Genomic DNA, 368 nt, shown 5'->3' with positions numbered 1-368 from the left:
AGTAGCTCAGTCACCATTTCAAGTAGCTCAGTCATCACTTCCAGTAGCTCAGTCACCACTTCCAGTAGCTCAGTCACCACTTCCAGTAGCTCAGTCACCATTTCAAGTAGCTCAGTCACCATTTCAAGTAGCTCAGTCACCACTTCCAGTAGCTCAGTCACCATTTCCAGTAGCTCAGTCACCACTTCCAGTAGCTCAGTCACCATTTCCAGCAGCTCAGTCACCACTTCCACCACTTCCAGTAGCTCAGTCACCACTTCCACCACTTCCAGTAGCTCAGTCACCACTTCCACCACTTCCAGTAGCTCAGTCACCACTTCCACTAGCTCAGTCACCACTTCCACCACTTCCAGTAGCTCAGTCACCAC

At 50.5% G+C, this 368-nt stretch overlaps 1 protein-coding gene across 1 annotated transcript in view; it reads left to right on the top strand.

The window, feature by feature from the left end:
* Nucleotides 1-363, top strand: part of LOC106512305 (uncharacterized protein DDB_G0271670-like) — a gene marked incomplete at both ends in the record, with an annotated part of 1,870 nt that extends 1,507 nt beyond the window's left edge. Inside the window, one exon of the mRNA XM_014000959.1 lies at nucleotides 40-363. Within this exon, the coding sequence (XP_013856413.1) occupies nucleotides 40-363 (324 nt within the window). The remainder of the gene's footprint in view (nucleotides 1-39) is intronic.
* Between the last annotated feature and the right edge of the window lie 5 nt (nucleotides 364-368).

The sequence above is a fragment of the Austrofundulus limnaeus genome, unplaced genomic scaffold (assembly GCF_001266775.1).
Source record: "Austrofundulus limnaeus strain Quisiro unplaced genomic scaffold, Austrofundulus_limnaeus-1.0 Scaffold5619, whole genome shotgun sequence".
NCBI lineage: Eukaryota > Metazoa > Chordata > Actinopteri > Cyprinodontiformes > Rivulidae > Austrofundulus > Austrofundulus limnaeus.
Note: the sequence above shows the minus strand (reverse complement) of the source record. Positions and strands in the feature narration are given on the sequence as shown.